At 37.2% G+C, this 27,901-nt stretch overlaps 1 protein-coding gene across 1 annotated transcript; it reads right to left on the reverse strand.

Moving 5' to 3' along the window:
- Nucleotides 1-2,469: 2,469 nt before the first annotated feature.
- On the reverse strand, nucleotides 2,470-27,901 carry LOC103775909 (solute carrier family 12 member 2-like). The gene is made up of 18 exons (XM_008943383.1): nucleotides 27,824-27,901; nucleotides 26,015-26,122; nucleotides 24,907-25,030; nucleotides 23,557-23,658; nucleotides 22,180-22,335; nucleotides 20,128-20,227; nucleotides 17,713-17,824; nucleotides 15,540-15,680; nucleotides 15,220-15,326; nucleotides 13,197-13,276; nucleotides 11,685-11,825; nucleotides 10,928-10,975; nucleotides 9,241-9,363; nucleotides 8,951-9,062; nucleotides 8,345-8,431; nucleotides 6,058-6,193; nucleotides 4,028-4,095; nucleotides 2,470-3,106 (listed from the first exon to the last, which is right to left on the reverse strand). Exons 1-18 carry the CDS (start codon nucleotides 27,899-27,901, stop codon nucleotides 2,971-2,973), a joined length of 1,959 nt encoding a protein of 652 aa, XP_008941631.1. The 3' UTR covers nucleotides 2,470-2,970.

Consider the following 27,901-nt stretch of genomic DNA (forward strand, 5'->3'; position numbering starts at 1 on the left):
CTATGCCAATCCCACAGCAAAGACAGGTATCAGATGTGTGCACTAAGCACATTCACGTATCAGGAACTATTTTCAGCATCGATTGGTTAAACTACGAAGAGTATTCCCTAGCCCCCACCAATAATAAAAGGCTGTGTTAGACAAAACAGTTGTATTGAATTCACTTCCTTTTATTGCAGTGACATCCCCCTGGTACAAAGTATTAACTGCAATAATTACGTTAAAACATTAGAAAAGCATTTGTGTGTGACAGTTACAGTACAGTATCAAATCTTACATCTTCAAACCAAGTGGGCCCTTACCCACTAACACTCAAATCTTTAAATTATTTTCAGTTATTTTTAAATATGTAATGTCAGAAAAAGCATATAAAAAGAATGTATGTAAAAGGAAACCCAAATACAAATATAAGTGAACAAATAAATAATTGATTTGCTCCAGCTATTACTGTCTTCCTAAAACCATATAAAGAAACCTAATCTATACAAGGTATGAATTGCCATGTGTAAGTGATTTTGTTTTTCAAGTAATTAATAATGATTGGAACATAACTAAATTTGGCATCAAAATCAAAGCAGAAGTTGGAGTGACTGCCACTAACTGACATCTGTTGCAAACAATTACCATTAACTGTCGAAATTTGAAATTTTAGTGTAGTAAATAATCCTTAAACTTGACCTCGTGCCTAGCGTTAGTGGACTTCTGAGAGTGCACGTGAGAAGCATCCTATGTTACTTCACAGACATTACCTTAACTATCCCCATATGCATGTTTAGATATATTTCATATAATTTTATACACATATATGCATGTATACACACACTTCATTTGGTTTCTGTGTTATAGATCACAAGCAATGGTTTCCTGAATGGGCAAAAAACCTTTTAAATAAGTGTACCTGTGCACATTTTAATTTTTTTTTTTATAAGATAGCAGCACTAAGTCCATGCCTTACTGTCCATCTGTTCAAAAGAATGTAACCGGCAAAACAAGAAGAAACATGGCAATGATTCCACATTCACAATGTGACATCCTTATCTCCTAAAAAAACTGTAAAACCTGCAATAGGTAAGTTGGTAAGTTTGATCCTCACCACCTCAACTGGAAGGAAACAGCACTTTTACTGCAAACTGTCTTGCCTTATAATGTGTATCGTAACAAGCTGGCTTCATGCTGGCATCATTATCTCACAATTAGCAGCAAAACATGCATGTTTGTTTTTCTTATTTTTTTTTAAGTGAAATGATTCAATAATCTCAAATCTAACTGACAGAAACAGCAAAAAAAGGTTTTTTGCCATTTACCAAGAACTTGACAACAGTGTACACTGCACTGTGCAAAGTATTTTTATCTTTAATCACAACAGCTTGAAGCTTGAACAACCTTGCCACACAAGGATTATGCTTTGTCCTCCAAAAGCAACAGTTACATTTCCATTTATTCTTGTGTTTAGCATAAAAATACATCTTTTCTGTGCATCCTTAAGTGAAAGTCACTCAACCACTGGTAAACTGATCCATTTGCATGTCCAATGCTAATATCAAAAGCTTGTGAAATGTTTTTAGGCAATCCTTTCTATCCAAAATATATTAGGAATTTAAAAAAAGTTCACATTACTAACCTTTATACAAAGGCTCAAGTGAGATTTCTTGTGTAGGTGTTCATAGTAGACTAAATTATGATGTTTTCAAAATATACAATGAAAGGGCACAGAAGATTGGCAGTTTCTTTATTGAACATAGAAAATGTATAAAGTAGGATGTATGGAATAGATCTAAATTGATAGACGATCAAACCTGAGTATTATTTAATAAGACTAAATGTATTTTCTGACAACTGAATGAATTGACCTAAAAACATCTCCCCTAGTAACTAGTGGTCCTTTTAACCATTTGTTGAAAAATGTGAAAGAACTGTAGCTTTTACATTTCATATTGGATAGCAAGATTCCACATAGTGTTTACTGTTTTCTGTTAGATAGCATCACATTACTTATATTATCCCCATTCAAGCCTTAAGTTGAGTTTTGTTTTAAAATAAGTTGAAAGTGACACCAAAACATAATAGGCCAAGAACTAGGACAGGTCTTTTTCTTGTCTTGTAATTTGCAGTAGGATAAAAAGCCTCACCCAGTAAGATGAACTTCGCTTTGTATTAGAGCTACAGAACAAAGATTGAGCAGTGTCCTTCCCCAAGGTAGCTAGTATCAGCTGTGGATCTCAGAGTAGTCCCAAAGTAATACACACTGTCAAATTGGAGGAAAAGATCCTCTCTGCTGGTAGAATTAGTTTTATTTCAACTGTTACAAAATTTAGTAGCACGAAGTCTTGACAATAACATCAGGAATTTGTTTTAGTTCAACTGACCTGCCCCAATTCTCACCTTTAAATCTAACAGATATAGTAATAAAAAAAACTTTCTGACAATAGAAAACATACAGTACTAAGAACTAATAGCTCAATGGAAGACTGAAAAGCAGCATTCATTTATATTGTAATATGGAAGAAACTAGAAACTAAAGGAAGTCTGATCTAAACTCTTACTTGAAGGCAGATTTTGACATTCTATATAAATTTACAAAATAGGATGTATGGATGAGATTTGGTTAATTTCAGAAGGCACCTCAAGGCTAAAAGGCTTTTAAAAATCTATAATCCTTTCATTGATCAAAAATAAAACATTTTATTGCTGCTATTCAAACAGCAAACAAAAAGCTTGTCATGTTCTTCAGTCTAACAAGGAATCCTCCCCCATTAAGCAAGACTAAATTACAGAAAATATAGAATAAAACTCAAGATGTCACAACTTTAGAAATACAGTGACTTTCCTTGTGTGCTTTCAAGTCAGTGAAATAGTGAAAGAAGAGTCACTTTTTGCTTTTGTGATGTTAACAGACTACAGACCGTGTCAGCCACTCTCCCCTGGGCACTGCAGTACCATTTCACCGTCGCTGTCCTATGCTCAGTACTCTTAGGAGTAGAAGGTAAGAACACTCTGATGGTTCCCACGAACAAGGAGGATTGGCGGCAGATCTTTAGAAAGAGCTTCCAACCAGGCCATGTACAGTGCACTTGAAACGGCACCTTTTCGTGCAACAGGCAAACTCCTACAATTCACAAGGGGAAAAAACCAAAACATTAGAAGAAACTGGTGGAGTGCAAGTTATACCATGCAAATACCAAAATATGATTCTGCAAAGAGGCAGACATTAAGTCAAATTTTCTCACTGGTTTAGTTTTGTGTTGTTGATTTTTTTGTTGGTCTCCTCAGAATTCAGTTGAGAGCTTGTATCTTAATCAACACAGCCCTTTACCTCTAATTTACCCCTCACTTCTGGCCTTATACTACCATTTTGTATTCAGATAGCTTCATGGAAAATTCTCCCCAGAAGAGGACACTTTCTTTAAAGACTCTTGAAGAATTTCAAATACAGCATTTTCTTATGATGCCATGCTGCAGCAGTCTAATACTGCTTCTCACAATCCCTCCAAAGCATGCCACACTCTTTTCTTTTGAAAAAACTACTGGAAGTCTGTTTGCCCTACTCAAACTTTACTTGTAGTAGTCTTTCATGGAGCTCTGAAGCAGGCTCCTCAAAAAAAAACACAGTGAGGAAACCTGCAGTCTGCATCCTGCTTGTTTAACACCAAAAATAATTCCATGGAAACTCATCAGCAGGATTATTGTCTAACTTTTCATAGAGATATTTCATAGATAAAGAACCAAAAGGAAGGACCTGAAAGCCAGGGGAATAGTTGGCATGTGGGAGTGGAAGGAATGTCAGAACTCTGAGCTACACTACAAATGGGGAGGTAAGGCAGTGTACCAGAAACACAAAACCACACAGGCCATTTTTTTCATTCATCAGTATAGTAGCTCCATACTTCCAATATTTGAGCCCTGAAACCTGCTTGAGTACTTCTGTACTTTGATGGCAATACACAGGCTTTTCCCTAACCTGCATGTGCACATATGTCAAAGTATAATTCTCTATCTATTAGGATAAAAGTACAAATTATTTACTTACATAACAATTATGTTAGCTGTACTTGAGTGTTCTTTCAGCAACTCATTTAGCCGAATCTGGCGATAAGTCTGTAATTAAAATGAGACTTGTTGGAAACATCTTTTATACAGAAATACATAAAGTTCATTTATTAAAGAAAAATGAAAAACAGTTGTGATAATTGGTATGAGGCAATTACAAAAAGCATATACTTCCACCTCAGTTTGACGACTTGTTCACTTTTCCAGAGTACCTGTGGTTGCAAGGCTGGGAGAAAAGAAAGCAGTAAGCTTAAAATGTGCAAATAAGCTAAGTACTATGAAAGCGAAATTTAAGATAGTTATGCTAATAACAATATCATTCTCCATAGCTTCTGGAAGCAAGAGCCCCATATGCCCTCTCCAAGATTCCTTCAACTATAAGCTCACAGTGAGCAGGTCTTACCAAAGCAAAGCCCCAACTTCTTTTGGTAGGCCTATTGCCATAACTACCAACTCCACCACATCCCAAAGCACCCTTATGTACACAACTTTTGAACACGTCCAGGAATGGCAATTCACACACCATTTCCCTGGGCAGCCTGTTCCAATGCTTGACAACCATTTCAGTGAAGAAATTCTTCCTGATATCCAACCTAAACCTCCTCCTCATTTATCTTGAGGCCATTTGTTCCCTGGGATAAAAGACCACCTCTACAACCTCCTTCTGGGTAGCTGTAGAGATCAATAAGGTCTCTTCCAAGCCTCCTTTTCTGCAGGCTAAACAACCCCAGTTCCCTCAGCTGCTTCTCATAACACTTGTGCTCTAGAACCATCACAAGCTTAGTTGCCCTTCTCTGGACCTGCTCCAGCACCTCAGTGTCTTTCCTGTATGAAGATGCCCAAAACTTAACACAGTATTTGAGGTGTGGCCTCCCCAGTGGTGAGTACAGGGACATGACCACTTCCCTACTCCTGCTGGCCACACTATTTCTGATGCAATCCAGGATACCATTGGCCTTCCTGGTCTCTGGGCACACCACTGGCTCATATTTAGCTAGTTGTCAATCAGTATGTGTCGACCAGGTCCTCTTCTGCTGAGCAGCTTTCCAGCCACTCTTCCCCAGGCCTGTAGTGTTGCATGGGATTGTTATAGTTCTGGAGTCTAGTTAGCCTGCGGGCTAGCGTCTGCCGGAACAATTAAGCTATCAACATAGAGAGGCATAAATCACTTCAGTTATGTCACTGAAATGAGTTTTGGCAGCGATGGTAGGCGTGAGGAACAGCAAGGCACCAAGCAGTTTATTAACTATGAAGTAACAGTACTTTATAAAAATCTTCCCCCAGCCAGTCCCTTGGTAATAGGCAGTGAAGGGATCACAGCAGCAGCTGCCAGTCAGTCTGTATCAACCTGTTAAACAGATTCCTGCTTACACTTTTTTACACAGAATGACCTGCTATTCCCATTTCTTTTCTCATGTAAGTTGTAAAAACCCAGACAGAAAAAAGACAAGGGTGGAACATACTCAGGAACATCTTGAACTTCAGATCAATGAAATTCTAAGCAGTCTTTACTTGTCTGTATCTACATCCTGTTACAGGATGCTGAGTATCCTCCACAGAAGCACCTGAGAAGGATTGCCTCTGATGTCTCTACAGTGCACCACTGCTTGGGAAAAATATCAAACCTTTAACTGCTCCTTAACACCACAATTAGATGTAGAATGTTTTGCTTTCTATTTTTTTAATAATGAAGGAAAAAAAAAGTTAATTTGGTCAAAAAAAACAGTGAAACAGCTGAATACAGACTATAATGTTCTAAATGAACTGCTGAAATACTGTACAAAAGCAGTTTAGGCCCTCCCTCCCTGCCCCAAACAATGCAGAAATCTATCTTTTCTTTTTGGTGAACCACCTAAATGGTTTTAAATGCTGCTTTCTATCAGCTATTAATAAAAACAGATATGGAAGAGAAAGAATAACAAGAATAAACTCAATGATATCACATCCACAAATGCAGTAGGAGGATGAAGTTTAACAACATCTAACATAACTCTCTAAAGAATACAGAACCTTTGTTTTGTAAAGTTCAAGTTCATTATCTGTTATCCTCCATGGCTCATCCTCCTTCATTTTGTCTGCAACTTCTTGTTCTTTATCATCTTCATGAAGTCGGAAGGGCTCTATCATTTCTTCAAAAGCTGCAATACTGGAATGGTTAAGTGAACAGCCATATTAGAACAGGTATAAGTCTACATGTGAGCAATCACTTTCAAGGTATTAGAAAGTTTTATTGCCATGTAAAAATAAAGTAAACATATTTTTCACTGCCAATTGCAGTTATAACATCAAATCAGCTATTTGCATATGCAGACATAAAACAGTTAAGGACACCTGTAGTAGCTTTTACTATCCATCATGTAAATAGATATGAAGTTTTAGCCAGTTTTTAAAGCAAGCAAACAAACAACTTTTGCTAGAGCTTTAATGTAATTGTTTGAAAGCTCAAGAATCCTACCTTAGAAAATGTATAGTCAGAAAGAGCAGCTTCATTAGAATTATACTTGAAAGAGGAGGAGTTTACATGTCACACTACAAAAAAGCTATCAAATCTCATCTCAGTGTCAATTAGGGTTGTGTCTTGGATATTTTTATTTTCCTTCTTTGTAATCTTTCCAATACAGTCTCAGAACCACATGCAAAAGCAAATAACCACAGCTGGCTATCTTGTGGTATTACTCTGAATCTACTTGAACTTTATCAAGAACTTTGAAAAAAAAGCCTTCTGAAGACCAAAGAGGCATTCATGTCTACTAGAAAGAACAACTTAGATTACCCTACTTTCTCTACTCACAGTAGTATACTTGAACAGCAAACAAAGGCCACAAGGTATGAAAGTAACTTGTCTTTGATTTGCCCCACCGCGTGAGAAGAGTTTTAGTGGAGTGAAATGTATCCCTTGCATCCAATGAAATAACTGTATTTTTATGCTATTCAAATGGGGTTTTTTATAATGGTGAGACAGTATTGCCAATCTAATATGCAAAAATGCGTATTACATTGTGTGAAGTTTAACAAACATTAATGAATACCTCTCAGGATATATTGCAGTATCAGTAGTATGTAGCAGGATTACACATATCAGTAATACGTGTGATATGTTAGCTTCCATGCCCATTTTCTGAGACATTCCTGTTCCTCCGGGAAACCCACACACTACTGTCTTTTCTTCTACCCTTGTTAGTTAACACAGTGCCATCTTCATCAAAAGGGAAAAACCAAATATGATCTGCTATTTTTTGGCTGAACAAAAAGTCAGGTAATAACAATGTTCCATTATGCCGCACAGCAACTATTAAATCATCCTCCTCCACCTAGGTTACAGCTATTGTTATTGCCAGCTGGTATCATAGAAAGGTTTTGGATGTATTGTGGGGAAAGAACCCATTGAGATATAAAATATGCTCTCAGAAGGAATAACTCATGGATCGCTTCAATTTTCTAAGAATAATTCCAAGTATTCTACAGTCTCGACTTTTTAATGTATAAATGCATACTACTTCTTAAGTTTACACATTTTACAAAAGCAGGCTTCCTGGAGCAAAGACATCCAAAAGTATCAGAATGCCAGAAGTACTCTACTGTTCTAGTTGCTTGATCTAGTCTACACATTTTTTAGAAGGTAATTAAAAAGCAGGGTATAGCATTTACCATTTCAGTAAGTTCTAAAGCAGTATTTCCTGATTTGCATAACATATCAAATTATTCAGCTAAAAGCATATCCAAATAAAAGATGTTTGTACAACTTCAACATATGAAAGAATGTTTGAAGGGAAGGAAAAGAATCTTATACATTCGGTTACAAATTTGTAGTAAAAGGCATCATGAATTAATGTTTTTTAAACCTGAGAATCAGAAATATCACATGTATGATCATTCATGTGTAGAAGACCAAGCAAAATAAAAATAAAAATAAAATAAAAAAAAAAAGTAGATCAGGCTATTTGAAGACCAAGCATTGTTATATTAAATGAAGACCTCAAGTAAAATAAAGACCATTTAAGTTTTAGTAAGCATTTCTCTTTCAAAGAAGATTGCTCTGACAAACTGGATTTTTTTAAACCATATTTTTCTCAATTTAATATTACAGTCTAAGGGCCACACAGTTAAAAATACCAAAATTCTATGTCCTTGCATGTAGGAGTTATTGCTTAATTTATTTTCTGCATTTTTGTGAAAAACTGGATGCCACAGGAACTACTCTTATCAAAACTTATGTAGGAAATCATGAAGTCTTCTAAGTTAATTAAAGATATCAAGAATTCAACTAAGAAATAAGCTGGGATTTATTGAGACTTACTTTTCTTTCTTTGGCTTAGTATTAATATCCCCAAGAACCATAATGTCTGAGAAGTCTATCCGAAATTTGCTGAGCAAAGTAGCCATCCTGTGTCAGAAAAACAAGCCTTTAGGTATGATCAGATTTTTAATTATTTCACAGGGTAAAGAGATAGGTGTTAGGTATTAAAAGCACTAGTTTAAGAAAGAAAAGCAACTTAAATGTGACAGAGGAAAAAAAAAAACAAAATTAAAACAATTGACCTGGCATATGGCTATAAACCATCAACACCCTTTGGGAAAACAAAAAACCAAACCCTCCAAACAACCAATCAAACACTTTAAAACCATCAAACTAAGAGAAAAGCTCTCCCTTAAATAACACCCAGAAAACAGTTAAAGATGAAAACGTTAATATCAGACAGCACTGCAGAAAAATTAGTTTCATTTGAGCTAGCTCATACAAAACAATCTGGAAGAAACAGAGTGGATTTTGGGGAAAGGGAACAGAGTATGATTATACCTCAACCAAAGAACAGCTGAAAGAAAGCTACTAAGAAGAGAAAATCATCTGCTGTGTAACATGCTTTATTAACAGTTGAAATGAAATTTTCCAAGGTAAACTTACGCTCTCCTGTCATGATCAATCCTGTTTATTTTTCCACCAATGAACACTCTGATCTTACAGTCTTTCCACTTCTTTTTGGTTGTAATAAGATATGGAATCAAGAGTGTCAAACCTGCATTTTCACCAGAATTTGGAAATGATTCAGAAAATGTTGCATTGTGTTAGTTTAATAGTACAAATTCGCAATCTATGTATGAACTGAATGAAAGATATTAATAACTATTAATTCAAAATCACTTCAATAGTTTTTTTTCCCCCGTGTTTCTTTTTATAGGTATAAAGCACATTACCTCCATCATCAAAGAGCCACCATACATCGATATTGCTTTTGCCTTGTTTCTTCTGAAACTGAGTACTAGCATCAAGAAGTCTTTGGTCAACCACATTTAAAGGAGAAGATGGGCTCTTTGAATCTGGAAAAAAGTACGATGAAATTTAATTTTTTTAAGTGTTTTGCTTAATCACCCTGAAATTCATCAAATGCAACTTCTTAACATTTTGTGATAGCGCTAAGTTTAAATAAAAATTGTTGCCCCCAACACAGCCCAATTCCAAATTTTGTCTAAATGGATATAAAATGAGCTATATATAGGGAGTCTCCAAACTTGTAACTTCAGCAGTTACAAATTTAAGTCTGGAAGTTCATTTCCCAGCCATTTGACAAAAGACCTGTAAGATTTCTACACAGTCATTTGTCTGGACAATTGTTGAGATGATTGAACTAACCTTGTACCCATGTACAATACTGTACCTCAGAGTATTAGGTCCTGCACTTTCGCTACCTCTTTCATATGACTAAACTTCACTAAAAACATGAAGATAACTAATCTACAAGTAAATACCGTATCCTAAGCACTTTTGTTCTTTCCTTAAACCCATTTCTCTTGATGCACATAGTGAAAATAAAAGCCAGTTCTGCACACTGCAATTCTGTCTTTTGCAACAAGTACTGTTTTGCATATACAAGGCTCTGAAGCCAAATATAGACCGTTCTGCATAACAAAGAATGGGGCACAATGGCACTTTTGATTAGAGTAAAACAGGTAAATATATACATTTTAAACTACAGGAATAACTAACTCCTTTTTCTTAATTAAAATCTCAATTTGAACAAGAGCCAGGAGTTAGATATTCATCTCAGTCCTTATTTTATTAAGAATTTTTAAATCTAGAGCACATCTGTGACTGATTTACATTAATATACTTTACTGAATACTGGGACTTCTTCCAAACTGCCATCTTGTGCTTCAAGATGTAATCTCACTTTCTATTATTAAAACACAAAGAGGTTCTAGCTACTGGAATTACGAAAATGTCAGAAAAGTTAAATGAATTTTAGTTAAGCCAAAAGTATTTGCTTAACTCAAGAAAAAGTCTGAAATAAATCAGGAAGTGGGAAATGCTTGACTCATCTCTCAAAATGCTGTTTATTTGTACAACTACTTCACATTATTTCAGATGTTAATTTCACTGAGTGGCTGTATTATGCCTTAGTTTGCAAGCTGTTAAATAATTTCAACTAACAGAGAAAAAAACATGGTTTTAGATCTACTGAGTAGACTGGTGGAATGCTTCCACTATGCCATTAGATAATATTTCTCTTACTCCTAAGTCAGCTAAGGACCCAGAAAAATACATGAGACACAGAGAACTAAGCAAGTTCCTGAACAGGTTTCAAATATTACTCAAGAACAAAACTGGGAAAAAAAAAAAAAAATCCAACATTCCTATCTTAGGCATGTGCACAATCCCTTCTCAGTAGCTATTTGACTGGAAGTTTCCTCAAAGTTGCATTTTTCCATAGCTGAATCCTTAAAGATGAAGCACATTCCAAAACAGATATGACAAAACAAATTAGCACTGCATGGTTGATATTTTCCTCTCTCTGCTATACATGTGTAGAAAGGAGTATGAAAGGAAAACTGAAATTAACAATGTGAAAGGATGATTTAACACAAAAAGGTGGAAAATGCCTGCCTTTTTTCAACAGTGGTTGTGTTGGAGTCTTTCCATCCTCGTCCTCCTCTGGAAGATTTTTAAAGATACAAAATAAAAAGGTTAATTTCTTTTGTGATGATAATGAAAACACAACTAGTGTACCTTAAAAAAAAAACAGAAAATAAAGGTGTAGAGTGAAATGGAGTTTCATACAAAAGAAAAGTACACAAATACAGTCTGCTAGATCCTGAGATATATTCGTACTTTAAAAAGAAAAGAAAAAAAAGGCAAAAAATAAATCACATTGCTCACTAACCTATGAAGTCTCTCCAAGCTTTTACTTTAAAAAGAAGAGGAAGGTTGGTTACTGTCATGTCAAAGTATCCTGAATTATTTGTGTCTGTTAACATGCAGATAATACTCTAGTCTGAGGTGAAAAAACCTTCATAGACTTACCAGTCTTCAAATCACCCATAATATATAGATCTGTAGCATGATTCTCAAGCAATTTTTAATGCACATCAAACTCATTAACAAATAAAATCCCTTGTAAGTCATTGTCTACCACCTGTTTAATTTAGGGGACTAAATGTGAAAGATGTATTTTACATACTGGTAAGCTCTAAACCAACATACTTCAGTGATTAGATATCAAGAGCTAGAAAAGCATGACACGCTTCTGTTCCACAGACACAAACATTCCTTAAATACTTCCTTGGTGAGAGGAGAGAGCAACTGAAGAGGGAACAAGAGAGAGGAGTGAGAAGTCAAATTTCATTGCCAACTAGCAAGTTACCTTTAGGCAGAGTAGGAGTTCTTTCAGTAGATGATAGAGCAAAAGCTATAGGAGTGTCTGTCTCAGACTTCTTGCTATAATCCACTTTTACTATGACATCCTTGGGACATGGAGATTTTTCTTGGGATGACAGTAACTCTTCTTTGAGAAGACAAAGAAACACATTATAAATACCACTCAGTTGTTCCAACTGGTATCAACAGAGGTATGTGACTATGCTGATATGGCTCACACTGGTTGAGCCCTACTGCAACTGTTGGACTATGCCAAAGAGGGGAAAAAAAACCAAGCAGAAAACAACAACAAAAGTCTTATATGAACACCTTCAGAGTACAAAGAGGTTCCTCCTCTTAGCAGTACTGTAGTTTCCTGCTACTTCCTTCCCAGATTTTGGGTGTTCATTGCATTACCACAGGCTAAACATGAAACAGAGCTAACTAATACTGATGATGTACAACAAGGAGGAAAAAAAATTACTTGGTGAAATATTTTCCATTTCCATTCTAACGCCAGGAGGATGATGAGGTTTAGACAAGGCCCAGACCAAGTATGTCTCGTAGTCAAGGTTTTTTTCCCAAGTTTGGCTTCAGTGGAGCTACTTGATAGGCATCAGTATTAAAGCAAACTCACAGTCCCCCATGGACTCTGAGACTATTCTGATGCTTTGGTGTTACATTCTGCAGTCTTCTCAACAGTGTTGTTTTCACGTTCTTTGCCATTTCTCATACTCCTCTGCCCACTTGCACACAGTGACAGACTCTCTGCCTCTCTCCAAAACCTAAATTGTACACACGTTTCCAGAGAAGAAACAACCCTCCCCTCCTTCAGAAGGATGACCCCCCTACAGAGCTTGTGTCACAAGCTTTCTTCCTCATTGTTGCAACATTATATGGAGCAAACTACAAAGAAATTAGACGTTATCAGTTCAGTAGACAGTTGCCAGCAAAGCTCACAGACTTCCTTTATAATTCTGCTTGAAATTTAACTGAAGTTACACTATTCAGCTTAAGACCACTACAAAGGATAACCTACAAAGGATAACCAAGTCTTCTACACTAGAAATAGAAAACCTTTCTGAACTTAAGACAACTGCTGAGGTCTCTAAACTAGTGTCTGCAGGGACTGGCAATCCTCACTATATCCACAGCATTTGTGGGTCATGCAACATTTGCTGTGATTTTTAATGATTTCTAGACATACTTGGGTCACAAATGCTTGATATGAATTCAGCACCCTCTTTAATTTTTTCATCTCATTACTAAGTCCTTGGGAAGCAACTATATACAGCTTACAGAGTTGAAACACACAGAGAAACAAGCTCTGTTGCTGAACATGGATTATTCTTATTTTATTTTTCAGACTTTCTAATTTAAATTATTTTTATTCTACAATAAGAGTTGGAGTTTTTTTATTTTATTTTTTAGTAACTTCTCTTCATTTACTGTTTTCAGAAAGTAGTATGAAAAGGGAATTAGATCAGCTGTTCACCTGATGAAACCAAATAAATCTTACCTTGGCCCTGAAGGTGAGAAACGTCCAGGCCCTCCTTTAGGCGTATGGCAACTACGCCATACTGAACATCAAAGGCATCACTAAGCAAAAGAATAAAAATGCACTATTTTACAGCTTCTCCTTTTCTGAAGGACCTACTTTATACACCCTCTTTCAACAAATTCTAGTGATTAAACACTGCCACTTAAACTCCCAAAATCATTTTTGTTACAATTTCAGTTTGAATTCCAAATTATCAACTGTGCCTGTGAACTGAACAGCATATCCTGAAAAGCAACACATCAGAAGGTTATCTTACCTATTCCTCCTGCCTCTCTCCCCTATGTAAACATGAATTAACAAAAGGAATATGAACAGGTCAGTCAGGTACTACACAGATGGTTACCATGAAAAATCTAAATTTTTATCTCCTCTATCCATGAAGATATTTATTTTGAAAAGTTATCCTTGATCTCAGACATAAAAATTTCTGACTTCTTTCCAGAACGTTTGGGTATTGAAAACACCTATGAAGTTGTAACTTAAAAATGAAATTAGCTGTAAGCTGGCTATAATGTGCCTATTCTCATTATCTCTAACCAGGAAGGAACTCACTCCTTTAAGAAATAAAGTAAAAGGGAAAACTTCATTACTGTAAAAACAAACTAAAAGTCTGAATAAATAGATGAAAAAAAATGAAGTTACACTAAGCACAAAAAGACCCCTAAGATAAGACAGAAAAACACTGTCATAGTTACAGAAGCTGGTACCAGTTTATCATTATGTGAGTATAACCAAAAACTGTATATTCTACATGCTCTATGTCATTGCTGATGGACTGTTAACAAAATCATGGGTAGCAGCTGCCCAGGACAGACCTCACACCCCAGGCTACAACAGATAAGGAAAGAGGTCTGGGGAGATATTAACACCTTCACACCCAGCAGGAGTCCTCCTCCCTGTTAATGGGCCCATCAACGCCTTGCCCCATGACTCATACAGAGCTCCCCCCAGGAGCTATCTCCATTTAATGGGCAATCAAGGACCCACTGGGTGACTCACAGAATGACATCAGCCCATTGTGAGATGCTCCACCCAGGGGGAGGAGCCAAGTGCTCCCACCTGGATATAAACTGGGGTTTGGGACAGCACAGGAGGCCTTACCCACTGGATTTCCAGAGGACAAGAGTTACTAGACCTTTCTATGGGATCACTGCTTCAACAAGACCTCTTCGTCTGGACTGCTACCACCACCCTAACAGAGTGTCACGTTCTATTCTGATGCTGTCAGTGGTTTGCTTTTTTTTGTACTATTGCATTTATTTTGTTTTTCCTAAAAAATCCTTCTGACTTGGAGTCTCTCACTGGTTTGCTTTCAAACCATCACAAACATGAAAAAAAAGAAGTAGGTTAAGCAGCACATAAGGAAAACAAAAACCCTCTGTACAAGTGCAGGTGGCAAGTTTTGGAAGTTATTCTATTAAGTTTTTCAGCCACAACTGGTCTGCCATTCCGTACTGTCAAATTATATTGGGATTTCCTTTCCGATCTTTTTAGCTGCTATATTGCTTTGGGTATCAGTGCTGTGTATCAATTTTAAGTAAAAGTATTTCTTGCATATGAGATCAAGGTTTAATGAAGAAAGAAGTTCAGCATAAGAGCTGCTTCATTCTCTAATACACTTAATTGTACAGAAGTAGTGTAGGAAAACCCTGCTTTCAACAGAAGCTATGTTTTAAAGAATTCAGCAGATTGGTACGTAAGACATTAGTTCAACCTCTAAAGACAGTAACTCTTAAACCTCAAATCATGGCCATCTTTCTAGACACAGGAAGAGTTATTATATAGAAATCCGTTTAAGCTACAAATACTTATTAATTTCCATATCAGAAAAAAAAAACATGGTATTGAAGACTGCTACACCAGTAATACGGAAAATCTGAGTCTACCTGAAAGAGACTTCATGCAACTAAGATCTTCTTGACTTATTACCAAAAGCAATGAAATGGAACAGAAGAGGTACACCTCTGCATTTTCTACTTACTGGAACAAATTGATATAGGTTTCAACATCTCTCATGTCACTCTGTCTCCAGTTTTTCTTAAATCCAACAACAAGGGTGTTTGGCCTCATTCTACCTAGACCAGCAGCCTAAGAAGAACAAAAGATTATTTAAAAGAACCCACATTATTGAAGCAACTAAAGTTTCTATCATTTTCAGTTAGCAGAAAGCAAACTCTTTTTCATTCAAGTATTAAGGTAACTTCGCAAAATTACTCTTCAAAGTAAAAAAGACTTCCAAGTTTGATGTTCACCATCACCACTTTAATTAAAAAAAAAAAATAATAATTCAGAGAGGTGTACCTGCATTAAGTATTGTCCTCCGTCCCTTAAGTCCTCTGCATGCACTGGTGCATAGAAAGCCTTCATCTTGTTTTTAATTAGCCATCTCTGGTATTTAGCCAAATCAGTTGACAGTTCCTTCATGGCTTGTCTCCGTGGACCCTTTCAAAATAAGGAAATAAAAAGAGAAGAGGGTACAAGAATCATGAGTATGAGTAATAAGAAGGCCTCCTTTTCTTTTTTTTTTTTTTTAAATTTCACTGCTAGAATGAAATTCAAACTTGAAGAACCCCAAAACAAGATTCCACCCTATCAAAAAAAATCCAACCAAGAAAATACGAGGCATTATCAGCAGCAAAGGAGTGGATCAGATTCACAATTTGATAAAGAAGGTTGCTCAACTTTTAGCAATCTTGTTCCTGCAGAGCACAACCCACTTCCCCAGCAGACGGCACAAGCTTGCCCAGCAAAGCCAAATTTAGTTTTGGAACAAAAGGGCATTATAATGAAACATACATAGATATAGGATTACTTAATATTAGGCTTTATGGGAACATTTGTTTCAAGCTTTAAGAGTGTGCCTCTCTGGGCCGTAGTCCTGAACAAAATGCCTTTTCACAGTAGCGTCACTTCTGTAGTCAAAGTGATCTGTCTTTAAAGATTCTGATTCTAGTGCTTCCATAAGGATGAAACATTGTGTTCCTCCTAGACATCAAAACGCAGAATAGAGGTCAAAGTATAAGCAAGAACACAGTAGCCCAGTTTTTGAAAAGGATACAGTTTGCAGAAGGATACAGACTGGCTAAAAGGTCAGAGGTAGTGAAGAATAAGGCAGCTTCATCATTCTTGTAGGAAAGCAATTTTAAACAGAGATAGGACGTGCTCCGAGAACATCTCTAATCAGAATTGCTTTCCTATAAGAAGGACGATGCCCCCTTACTCATTCCAGTACAGCCCTACTTTTGAAAGACAGTTTTTACAGACAGGAATCAAGGAACTGAAGTTTCTGAAGACAAAACTGGCCAATATTTGCTTAAGAAAATGTACATTTTGTGGATTGCTTTAACTTGATTTGCTCTTATCTGTTCATTAGAGCAGAAGCAAGTCATATCGAGTAAGTGTGGTAAATCTGAAGGTATTTAAAGTTACACTTGCATAAGTGTTCTTAGTGATGTGACAGAAAAAGTTTGGCCTTAAATTAGGAATCTATGCAATTCCAATATGTTAAAACATATTTACCAATATTTACCAGAGATACAACAGCCTTTACATAGCTAACTGAAGTTTTGGTACAGATCACAGTATGACATAACATAACAAGTTCAACTGTTCTTCTAACATAACAAGGGGAATTTTGAAGAACAGTTACTTGAAGTTTGCTTCTCTCCCGCCATGCCACAACCTCTACAGGCCTGCCATAGAAGATTTTTTTTTTTTTTAAATTAGTAAGACCTGCTGAAATTATATCCTTCCAGAAGTGCACTCACACCCATGCCTCAAAAATACCCATACCTTCCTGACAGAAAGCAGGGAAAGTTAGTGGAGTTATAGGGGCTGGGCAGAAAGAGAACATGAAGGGACATGTCTGTTCACATTATCGTTTCACCTGCCAATTAAACGAATTTGATAACTGAAGGAATAAAGAATTACTTGAAAGGTTAAAAATTTGTAACCATTGGCTAAACTGGTAGTGAATTTACTGTTAAAGAACATTTTAGCCCAGGCTTTTTAAGAAAACTATACAGGAACCAGCCTCCCTGAAATTGCAACACTGAGAGAAGATCTATCTGTATACTGCGCATCATTCTGACCAGCTGCTCTGTCAAAAACGTGGAAGAGCACATGAGACTGTATGACCCAAGGTCAGAAAGACCCAGGCTGTAATCCAGTGCTCCCTTCACTCCTGCAAAGCTTTCTCGGCATTTAAACATCAAACAATCAAAGGTAATAGTTTTGCAAAGTTTCCCCTTGAGCATACCTAACTGGAATTGGGATGACCCACTCATCAGTGGATCTTACGAGTAAATCTCCTTTTTTGCACTTCTGAATGTTTAGTGATGCTTTCATTTAAAAATATACAAGCAAAAAGCCCTCCACGCAAACAAGAACCACCAACAAAAAGCAAAGAAGTAAAAAAAAGCCCAAACCAAAACATAACCAACATAACTTTGAAGTAAAGATAGAATACACTTACCATATGTACATGGCCACAAATCATCAAGCCCACATTCTTGGTGAAAGCATGAACAAGGTGAAGCAAAGCTGGACGTGCATTTGGAGGGCCTGTCATAATTAAGCACTGAGGTCTAGAATTGTGGACAGATGAGGAAAGAAAAGGTTGGAATTAATTTCATCTGGAGTTGGGGGAGGGATCTGTTAAAAGAAAGAGGTTTCTTCTAACTATTGGCCATAAGAACATAATCATCTCTGGACATGCGGTAACATCAATTACTTCTAGCAGACTATGTTAAATTAAGTAAAGATCAATTTTTCTGCAACTGTCAGCAGACCCATGATTAACTGGTTCCAAATTTAGTAATCCCACTAAAATCAAAATTTTATATAAACAGATTTTAGCCAAGACAAGGTCAGATGGATGGATTTTTTCCTCCATTTGTAAATCCCATCTCTTTGCATTTCCTAGCATAGATTCTTCTATGCCCACCAGAAAAACTTAAATCACCTTTTTAAAAAATAACTATCATTCAGAAGGCAAAGCCAAACAACTGCAAGCACATTATCCTAGACAACTTTGACTGTGTCCAGACTTGAGAATTCATTTCAGAAGACAAAATTTTGTATCATAAGAATTACCTAAAGTCATCTGTCTCCATCTCTATAGCAGCTCCAGTTTGTTTTACATATTAGACACAAACAACAGAATCATAGAATCATTTAGGTTGGAAAAGACCCTTAAGCTCAAGTCTAACTATTCACCCAGCACTGCCAGGTCACCACTAAATCATGTTCCTCAGCACCAGAGCTGCACGTCTCTTAAAATACCTCCAGGGATGGTGAGTCCACCACTTCCCTGGGCAGCCTCTTCCAATGTTTTACAACCCTTTGGTGAAGAATTTTTTCGGTATATCTAAACCTCTGCCAGTACAACTTGAGGCCATTTCCTCTTGTCCTGTCACTTTTCTCCAGGCTAAACAACTTAAGTTCCTTCAGTTCCTACTCATAATACTTGTGCTCTACACTCTTCACAAGCTTTGTTGCCCTCCTCTGGACATGTCCAGTACCTCAATGTCCTTCTTGTAGCGAGAGGCCCAAAACCGAACACAGTATTTGAGGTGTGACCTCATCTGTGAGGAGTACAGGGGGACAACCACACCCTTACTTCTGCTGGCCACACTATTTCTGATACAAGCCTAAGCTCTAAGTATTTCAAGAAAATTTAGTCACTTCTAAGAGGGGCTAGGGGTCAGTTAGAATACTTTACCCAACTGAGAGTAAATAACATAGATCTTTTCTTTGAAAAACAGTGTCACTGTCAGGTTCTGCATTCTAAACTTAAACTCAGAGAATGGCACATGTGTGAAGAATTTCTCCCTGAACTGGCTCCTTATTAAATTCTGCCTTAAGTACACAAAATCTCCTTTCTTACAAAACCGAAGATTTTAGTAGCTAGGATTCTCTTGCTGATGTGCTGAGCATAACAGAAAAATGCACTTCTCACAAGTGCAGCTGCAAGCAATGATACAGATTTGCTAGACTTAGTATCGACATTGTAAATCCTGTGCTGGACATACGCAGCATGTAGGAGGTAACTGCTCTGTTTGAAAAGACAGGTCAACAGGATCTCTGTCCTTGGGAATACTCCAACTTGAGTGGATACAGCCCTGAGCAATTTGATGTAACATTGAAGTTGGACCTAACTTTGCAGTCAGATCTACGGTGAGTCAGTTGAGTCATGGATTGGAAAAGACCACATGGTAAAGTGATGCTTAATCTGTGACTCCATTTTTTGTAATAATTAGTTTAAGCTAATACTTTTTGTTAACATTTCTTAAAGCTTTTTTCTTCTAGACTAGCTTATTCCAGAAAAGTGGCATAAACACTACAGGATAGAAAACTGCCTCATTGAGTAAGATGTTCTTGGGTAGCCATGCTGGCAGACAACAATCATTTTTCTTCAGTGTGACAAACACTTGTTAGCCTGTTTGCTATTACAGCAGTGCAATGAAGCAATATGTCTAACATGAAATAATGAGTGTTGAGGATAACATCCACAGTACACATATATTGAGGATTTTAGGTGAGCTCTGTTTTAGCATAAGCACATGGACCGACTGCTTATTAGCAGTTTGGAGCATATTCTCCAGTTCAGTTTCAAAGAGGACTGAAATTCACAGTTCATGATATAAACCATAAGGCATCTAACAATAAGCAGGCACCTTCCATAGACTTGCTTCTGAAGTGCACTCAATTAGAAATAAAATGCTAACATAAATATGTCCAGAGGGTGTCCATGGTGGGAAAATTAAAAGCTGCTATAACCCACAGGAGATGAACAAGCATTTAATGAAAACTGTGACAGCAAACATCATGACAGTACCCTACTGAATATATGAGAGTAATTTCCTATGTCTTTGATATTAACTGTTACCTAAAGTTTTTCACATGATCTTCCACTCCTGAGAGCCGAATAGAATGCTGTAGTGCATTCAGGTAAGTCAAAGCTTGAGTTGAGGATCCCCAGTTCACATCTGTTGGAAGATACAGAGTTCCAATATTGAATTAAAAGCTGTTCATTGTAAAACCATATGATCACAAAATGAATGTTGAATGCCAACTGAAAACTCAGAAGAATTTAAGCTATATCTTGGCATATACTGCACAGTACTAGTCAAAACAAGCTCTACAGCCAAATAGTTCTATCTAAAGATAACATTTCTGCAGAAGTTTTAGCAAACAAGTTAGAGTTTGATAGTTCACAATTACAGGAAGAACTGATGAGTTTTTTTCCTCAACATTTCAAAGACTGTGATAACCTCCAAGTCAAAAAAATAATATGTCAGGAAAAAATGCTGTGCTTAGTCATTTTGCATCTCAGCAAAGGAAAAAAGTCTCAAAACATAGAATCATACCATCACTTTGGTTGGAAAAGACCTTCATGGTTATCAAGTCCAACTGTTAACCTGGCACTGCCAGGTCACCACTAAACCATGTCCCTCTGTACCACATCTACACAGCTTTTAAAAACCTCTAGGGATGGTGACTCCACCACCTCCTTGGGTAGCCCATTCCAGTGTTTGACAACCCTTTCTGTGAAAAAAACTCTTCCTAATGTTCAGTCTAAACCTTCCCTGGTGCAACTTGAGGCCATTTTCTCTTGTTACTTGGAAGAAGACACTACCTCCTTTCAGGTAGCTGTACAGCACAGTACGGTTTCCCCTAAGCCTCCTTTTCTGCATACTAAACAACCCCAGCTCTCCTCAGCTGCTACTTAAAAGACTTTCTCTCTAGACCCTTTACCAGCTTCGCTGCCCTTCTTTGGACATTCTCCAGCACCAAAATGTCCTTCTTGTAGTGAGGGGGCCACAAGTGTCACAGTATTTGAGGTGTGACATCACCAGTGCCAAGTACAGGGGGACGACCACTGCCCTAGTCCTGCTGGCTGCACTATTTCTGATACAAGTCAGTATGCTGTTGGCATTCTTGGCCACACCGCTGGCTCATATTCAGCTGGCTGTAAACTAATAACCCTGGGTCCTTTTCCACCAGGCAGCTTTCCAGCCACTCCTCCCTATGCCTGTAGCGTTACATGAGGTTGTTGTGACCCAAGTGCAGAATGTGGCACTTGGTCTTGTTGAACCTCATCCCGTTGGCCTGGGCCCATCAATCCAGCCTGTCCAGATCCCTCTGTACAGCTTCCCTACCTTCAAGAAGATTAAAACTCCTGCCTAACTTGGAGTTGTCTGTAAACTTATTGAGGGTGCCCTACAACACTACTTGAATAAAGTCAAGTCCCTTCAGTAAAAAACTGCTGGACTAAGCAGTTCCTTTTAGATTATTATTTTTATAAGGAAACAAAAGATCCTAGTATCAGATCCCAATATCCTTGTTATTTGTTCCCATGTGCATCTTTTGATAGCTACAAATAACTGATCATCCAAGTACTTCATAATCTTTATAGACCAGGATATGCAGACTATTCCTTATTTTCAACTTCAGGAATGCTTTAGGTTCAGTTCTGCTCCATCTTGCACTTACAGAATGATACAGTGCTCTTAGAAGATGGAATAAATAGTATCATTTGTTCTTCATAACTGTAGCAATGTTTTACTGAAGAAACAACCAACACTTAAATCCCTTCTCAATTTTAAAAGTTAAGGGAGCATCCTCTTTCACCTCCTATCAAAACATAACATGTCTTCCTAGTGTGTTTGTGGCTGCAAGCCGAGCTTCTTCCATATGCACCTCTTCCTCCAATTTTCCTTCAAGTTTTTATGTGTAAGTCTACCATTTAGGAGGAGAGGGAACAACAGCAACTCTACAGACATAATTATATTTCATTGCAACTGAAAATCCTCAAACAGGAGTTTGAGTTAGTGGGCTACACAGAGACAAGTTATCTTCCCACACTCCCGCCCCCCCAGTTCCTTTCTTCCACATCCCTTTTCCCTCCATCGCAACCAAAAGAAAGCCCCACACATACCTGGTTTTTTGTAAGTGACATAAATGTAGAGTCCGAGGACTATGACATATGTTAGAAGTGCTGCCCACCAGTTAATGACAAACATCACAATGCAGCACAGAATAGCTCCAACAAGAGAAATCCACATATTGTAGTATTTGAAAGCAGGGCGCCAACCTAGTAAAAATGTAATTTGGAAGCAAGAAAGTAGACAGGGGGGAAAATGTATTTAATCACAACTAGATACTATTCCTCTTTTCCTTCCAGAGTGTTCTGCACCACATTTTATGTGAATGTGTGACAGTTTCAGTAATGTACAAAATAAATATTTTGGCACATTTATGCTTTCAATTTTCCAGTACCTTTCAAATTAATTTGCATCCTTCTTACATAGATTTGCACATGTTCCAAATTTTGTCCTCTAAAAGTATATCTCAAGAGAGAAGTGCAAAGACGCTTGTGCCAGTAGGCCTATTGTTTCAGGCTGCAGGAACCTCTGGGAAGCTTGCCTAACAAATGAGTTTTGCTTTCAAAGGTCCTGTAACATAATTCACCAGCTTGTGACTCACTCTCACATACCAGTGCTCCTAGTTGTGTATATTTACTATTTTCACATGGCCAGAAATTTTCACTGCATAAAAAGGAAAAGCACTGACATGTCTAAGTAGAACTTGAATATATAAAAGTACTGGACTGTCACTGTTTTACACCCTTATTCATCGCAAGCTGATATAAAAGTCAGGTAAATATACACACATATACCCACTAACACACCCAAGATTAACAATTGTATTAGACACAGAACTCTTGTGTAAACAGAGTTATGTACATGCTCTGGCAAAATAAGGATATGCACCAGTTCAGCAACTTCTGAAGCATTTAAGGGTTTTTTTTCAGTACAAATGTATAGTGGACTGGGTAAGGATACACATCTGTTCTACAAGTACTGAGTTTTGGCTAATTCCTATAATCTAACTAACCTCCCATGCCAAAGGCTATGAAAATGTGGCAATACCACCTGCAATTCCAGTTTCTTCTGGACTGGAAGATCAAACATATTAACAGAGAAATCTAACGAAGACAAAAAGGTCTTCAACACCAGATACTGAACTAGCAAGAAGGATTTCTTCAACAGTTTCTGAATAAATACTGAATTATCTTCTGACTATTATATTAGTAGCTTCCAAGTGCCACTGTTCACTCAGTTCACAAAATTTCAGAAGACCCAAGTACATAACCATATGACACTTGTAATTCAGATGGACCATGAGAGTCAGACAGATATTTAGTAGGTAAATGAAACTAAATATTCATTTATATTAATACCTTTCAAATTGCATTTATGCATAAAGAAATGTCAGGCTAAACTCTCACTCCCAAAATGATGGCAGTTCCTACCTGGAGATTTTGCAAGAGAAGCATGGAATACAGAGAAGTTAATCAAGGCATATGAGGCCAAGAAGAAGTTAGAAATAATTGGAGCAATGACGTTCAGTTCAGCTGTAAAACCAAAAACAAACCAGGGTGTTATGAAAGGCATAATTCCATGGCTTTGTACATCCCTCAGTAAAAAAACTGCTACAAACAAACAATTTCTGGTGTACTCTAAGGAGAAGCAGTTTTCTTCTAGTAGTCAGGAAATGGAATTTTCAGTTTTAAAAACAAAAGTATTTATCCACACTACCAAGTGTTCCATAGCTTGATCAAAGAAAGCACCAATACAATAGGTTCTGAAGAATGTCAGAAACAGTGGACAGAGCATTAATACATCTCATCAAGTCTCTAGCTCAGTTCTCAAACACTAAAGAACAAGTTACTAGTAAGTTTAAGAGACGGCTATGGTGAATGGCAGCAGCAGACAACGTTAGTGTGAGCAGTGTGACGAACATGTTCATCTGCCTGCATTTTAAGTGAAAAGCTGCATCAATGGTACTACTGTAGTGCATTATTACAGATCAATACCACCACACCAGTGATGGGTACACCCTCTTTAGTGAAGGAGATGGAAGAACCTCATACACTGCTCTCCTTGAGGCAGTCTGGTACAAAATATGTGTACTCTCAGCAGCAAAAAAAAACTGATCAAAATGCAGAATGTGCCAAGTTAGTCTGCCAGGTTCTAGTTGTAATCAAGCTTCCAGTCAGCATGCTGCAAGTAGGGACATCACGGATATAGCCATGCCTTAAGCAGACTAGGGGGAAGGATGAAAGAGTGAACCAGGAAAAGAAGTTTAAAAGCACTGTCACAGGACTCATGGATGGACACAGCACAATTAGTCTGTCTTCTACACAGAACCCATGTACTGCTACCTAGACCATCTTTACCTTTAGCAACAGCACCATCAGCACCCATCTCTACTGTTTGTAACTTAACAGAAAAAAACACACTTTAAAAAGTACTGTTCATGCAAGTTTGCCATTTACTGAGGTTGTCTGTAATTACTAAAAATCTGAAACAAACTTTCATATTTATAAACTATAAAATCTCTTTACCTTAGGCAAAAGATGTATTTTTACTGATTAATAGTAGCTAAAGACAGATACCTGCTGTTATCAAGAAACTGCAGTATTGCTATAGTTCAATTCAAATGTATTGGAGTTCTAGACAGAGCTATATCTAGAAGATAGGAGCAAGTAACCCTCAAACAGATTTAGACCTCTAGGACACTATCATCAAGTCATGATATGGTCTAGAATGCTTTGTCAAGGACAAAAGGACATTGAGATTTATTACAATTTCAAACTAACCAATTAGTATGAATCCAAGAGCAATTAAAAATGTTAGAAGATATCCTCTCAGTGGTTCATTGTTCTTCCCATAACCTTTAGCAAACATTTGAAATCCTGGATAAATGTTGTCCTTGCATAAAGCCTAAGAAAAAACAAAATTAAAGAATCAGCACACAGTTTGTTCAAAATGTATCCTTACTAATGCTTACCAATGCTGTCTTCCACTGCATATTATCTTCCTGAAAGAAAAAGGTTTATAGCCACTATATACTAATTCCATTTTCAGTTGTATTTGCATCTTGACATTTTGCATTTCTAATATTCCATCATTCCATAATTTCTATCTGTAAGAACAAGCTTTGCTCTTCTGTCAGTGACTATTTTACTTTACTGATGTCTTAAAATCAAAGAGTCTTTCTTTAGAGATTATAATTTCTCAGAAAGTGGAATGTTTACCCAAGGTATACACTAGTTCTCTGCATCAGTATTTGCACTGCTACTCCACAACAAAATCTCTTCTACGTTTGACTCTCTACTGAACTTTTGGGAAAGATCACTAAAGGAATCTAAAAGTTTACCCAAGTAAAGAGAACTTGCAAGACAAAGAATGAGATTAAATGGTTAAAAAGAAGGTAAAGCAAAACACACACAGGAATACCAACAAAATCAATGTAAATTATTTACACAAGAACTGGTACACCATTATTTTGATAATGTATTCTCTGAAGGTTAAGATTTCACAGCTACAGGTTCTACTTCATGCTGTCTCCTGTGATTACTCTAAGTAATGGACTATCCTGTTCCCTCTGTACATGCTCCACTGCTACTTGTAACAGAAAACATCTAAAAGTGTTTGTAGGTTCCTATAATGTTAGCTGCATCACAACCGATCTCAAAACTAACCAGAAGCACATGATATCTGGAATAAACTATAGTCTAGCTATGTTTAGGAACAGTAACACACTGTTATCCCATTCTAGGCAACAGGTAAACATTAGATAAATCTACTGAGGTCAACTGCTAAGAATCATGATGGCAGTATGTCAGAGTCCCCTTCTAAAAGTTTTGATTTAAAAGTTAATTGAAATTATTCTTTAAAAGTTTATGGTTTTGCTTCCATACTTACCTGGAAGATCTTAGGTGCACTCACAAGAGATGCTAATGCAGAAGAGAGGGTGGCTGAAAAAATACCTGCAGAAATCAGTGGTGCAAATCCTGACACCATGCTCATCACCTGAAACAAAAATAATTATTTTTTCAGAAAAGAATGAATACGAAGTTAGTATACTATACAGAAAGATGGCAACATTAACTACACAAACAGAAAAATAAAACACTATGTACCCTCCACTTAAAAGGTGTCTGAATACCACACATTCATATCAATGAATGAACCAGGGCCAAACAGAGGGATATAAACGAACCCCAGTGAGTAAAATAAAATATGCAATTCTTAGTAGACTAACAAAACGATACATGTTCAGTAAGCTAAGTGCAAAAGAACAATGTCAATAAGACATTTTTATAAACCAATCAAAGCAGTTGCTGTCTAATTGCCATATAGCCTAAAGACTCTCTTCTACCCTTCTACAGATTACTTCTGTACCATAGTTGCATCCAGCTTTACATGTGTCAAGTAAACTCAGATACAGAACTAGTTATTTAAAAAAGTCATGGTTTAACAGAGTACTCCTCTATATGAAACAAAAGCCTAAGCTGCTTGAGGACAGCGAATGTTACACTATCTGGAAAAAGATTACGTGTTAAGTCAGTGGATCAAACCCAGCACCATGTCTTTCAAGCACCACATGTCAGAACGAGGTTCTGCATCATTTGCACTCATTACTTGCCTCCTTCATCCTGGCCACCTCACCGAGAGTATCAGGAGAGTATCAGGAAATGGACTGAAGGGACATGAGAAAGATCATGCAGAAGTGTCCAGTCTTTAACTTACTGTCACCTCAAGTTGTAAGATTGCTTTTCATGGGCCCAGGGAGGTGGTTGAGGCCCCATCCCTGGAGGTCTTTAAGGCCAGGCTGGATGAGGCTCTGGGCAGCCTGATCTAGTGGGAGGTGTCCCTGCTCATGGCAGAGGGGTTGGAACTGGGTGATCCTTGTGGTCCCTTCCAACCCTAACAGATTCTGATTCTGTTTTGGCAGAGGACTTGGCAGTGTTGGCTTGATGGTTGGACTTGCTGATCTTGAAGGTCTTTTTCAACCTAAAGGATTCTATGGCTAGATTTTACTAGGCAGGACATGCTCTCAGAAACAATACATGGATGACAGATAAAGTTTTATTCAGATTTCTAGGGCTAAACTAATGATAAAATCCATCTGACAAAGACTGCTGGGTCTCTCAAACAGTCAACTGAGTCTCTACACTACATCAGGTTTCAATGGTCAGTTCCAGGCATGCCTTGCCAAAAAAAAGAAAATAAATAATTGCAGTTGCATAAGGTGGGAGTCAAGCAGCTGTCATAGTAGTGTAGTGAACAAAGGACAGAATATCATGAAGCATATTTGTAGCTGAAAACAAAGTAGCACAGGATTTTATTCATGGATGAATAAAAAACTAACAACATATACATTAAGCTATCCCTCTTACACCCAGTTTTAAGTTAGTTTTATGATCAACAGAGAAAGTTAGAATTGTAAATACTTGTTTGTAGCAATGCTACACTGTACTTCTGGAAGAGAAGTTAAGGGTGTAAATATTTTACCAACAAACATTTTAGAAAAAAAAAACTTTGCTATAGCAACATAATAAATAAGCATACAATAATCTTTGTAGAAGCAGTATAAAAATTTTCTTCCCTGCAAGGCTGGCTTGATCAATCTTCCCAGCAAGGACCTCTTATTGACAGAATCTGTGTACAAGTAACTATCACTTTTCTTCCCAACTGATTTAAAACGTTATTTTGATGCCTTTGCTTTACTGCACTTGCATCAACTTCTCGCAGTTTAGTTCTTACAATCTGCTCAGGTTTTACTTTCTCCTTGTAAATTCTGTTCAT

This window comes from Merops nubicus, unplaced genomic scaffold (assembly GCF_000691845.1).
Source record: "Merops nubicus isolate BGI_N331 unplaced genomic scaffold, ASM69184v1 scaffold9267, whole genome shotgun sequence".
NCBI lineage: Eukaryota > Metazoa > Chordata > Aves > Coraciiformes > Meropidae > Merops > Merops nubicus.

Coding starts and splice junctions, on each gene's coding strand:
- LOC103775909 (XM_008943383.1), bottom strand. CDS start 27,901: ATGAACAGAATTTACAAGGAGAAAGTAAAACCTGAGCAGATTGTAAGA. Junction 11,826..13,196: donor TTCTCACCTTCAGGGCCAAG/GTAAGATTTATT, acceptor GTCTTCTCAAAG/AAGAGTTACTGTCATCCCAA. Junction 9,063..9,240: donor GTGGCTCTTTGATGATGGAG/GTAATGTGCTTT, acceptor GTGAAAATGCAG/GTTTGACACTCTTGATTCCA.